At 36.0% G+C, this 777-nt stretch overlaps 1 protein-coding gene across 1 annotated transcript in view; it reads left to right on the forward strand.

The window, feature by feature from the left end:
• MBP (myelin basic protein) overlaps positions 1-777 on the forward strand; it is an 88,703-nt gene that overhangs the window by 83,623 nt on the left and 4,303 nt on the right. The window contains exon 7 of the mRNA XM_008935003.1: positions 673-777. This exon is cut by the window's right edge and continues 36 nt beyond it. Coding sequence (XP_008933251.1) covers positions 673-777 — 105 coding nt within the window. The remainder of the gene's footprint in view (positions 1-672) is intronic.

Here is a 777-nt window from a genome sequence, read left to right on the forward strand (position 1 = left end):
TCATCTGCTCCATTTTCCTTTTCCTGGGAAGGACAAAAATGGGAGGGAGGGCTGGGATGAGACAGGTGCTTATTCCACAGATCCAATTGCTCTTATCCAGTAAAGTCTGCCCAACTAACACTGTCACTAATTCAAGTATTTTGTCCCACCTTGCCTTGTAATCCCTTGCAGTAAGAAGTGATCTGCCTAAACAGTAATTAGACAAATTCTTCCCACAGATATCTCACAACTAATTAACTTCTACTTCTCTACAACAGGTTTGATTTTGTATGAGATGGACACATGAATTACTTGTATTTTTTTAAAGACAAAGCCTTCAATCCATTAAGCATTTCTTTCATTGTCAGAAGAACAGAAATTGACCTTTGACATCTTAGAATTCGTCAAATTGAAATATTTTAGGTTTTGTCATGCAGGTTAACCTTCTGATATCCATTTTTTTGATTACTGATTTGTCTTTTACAGACTGGTGCTTCCCTCAGATTTGAATCTATTCAGATAATATCCTAACATTTTCCTTCACCCTTCTTTATTATACAAAAATTTATTTTATTCCAACACCTCTAAATTTCTTATTTAAGTATTAGGTTTCAGTGATCACAAAGATTGCAATGTAGGTATGATCATTTGAATGTGATAATTTGCAATATATATGAACGTTTCTTTTTGCAGGGTGGTGAAGGACACAAGCCGGGATATGGAAGTGGAAAATTCTATGAGCATAAATCTGCTCACAAGGGACATAAGGGATCCTATCATGAGGGCCAGGGCACTCTT

The sequence above is a fragment of the Merops nubicus genome, unplaced genomic scaffold (genome assembly GCF_000691845.1).
Source record: "Merops nubicus isolate BGI_N331 unplaced genomic scaffold, ASM69184v1 scaffold21172, whole genome shotgun sequence".
Taxonomy (NCBI): Eukaryota; Metazoa; Chordata; class Aves; order Coraciiformes; family Meropidae; genus Merops; species Merops nubicus.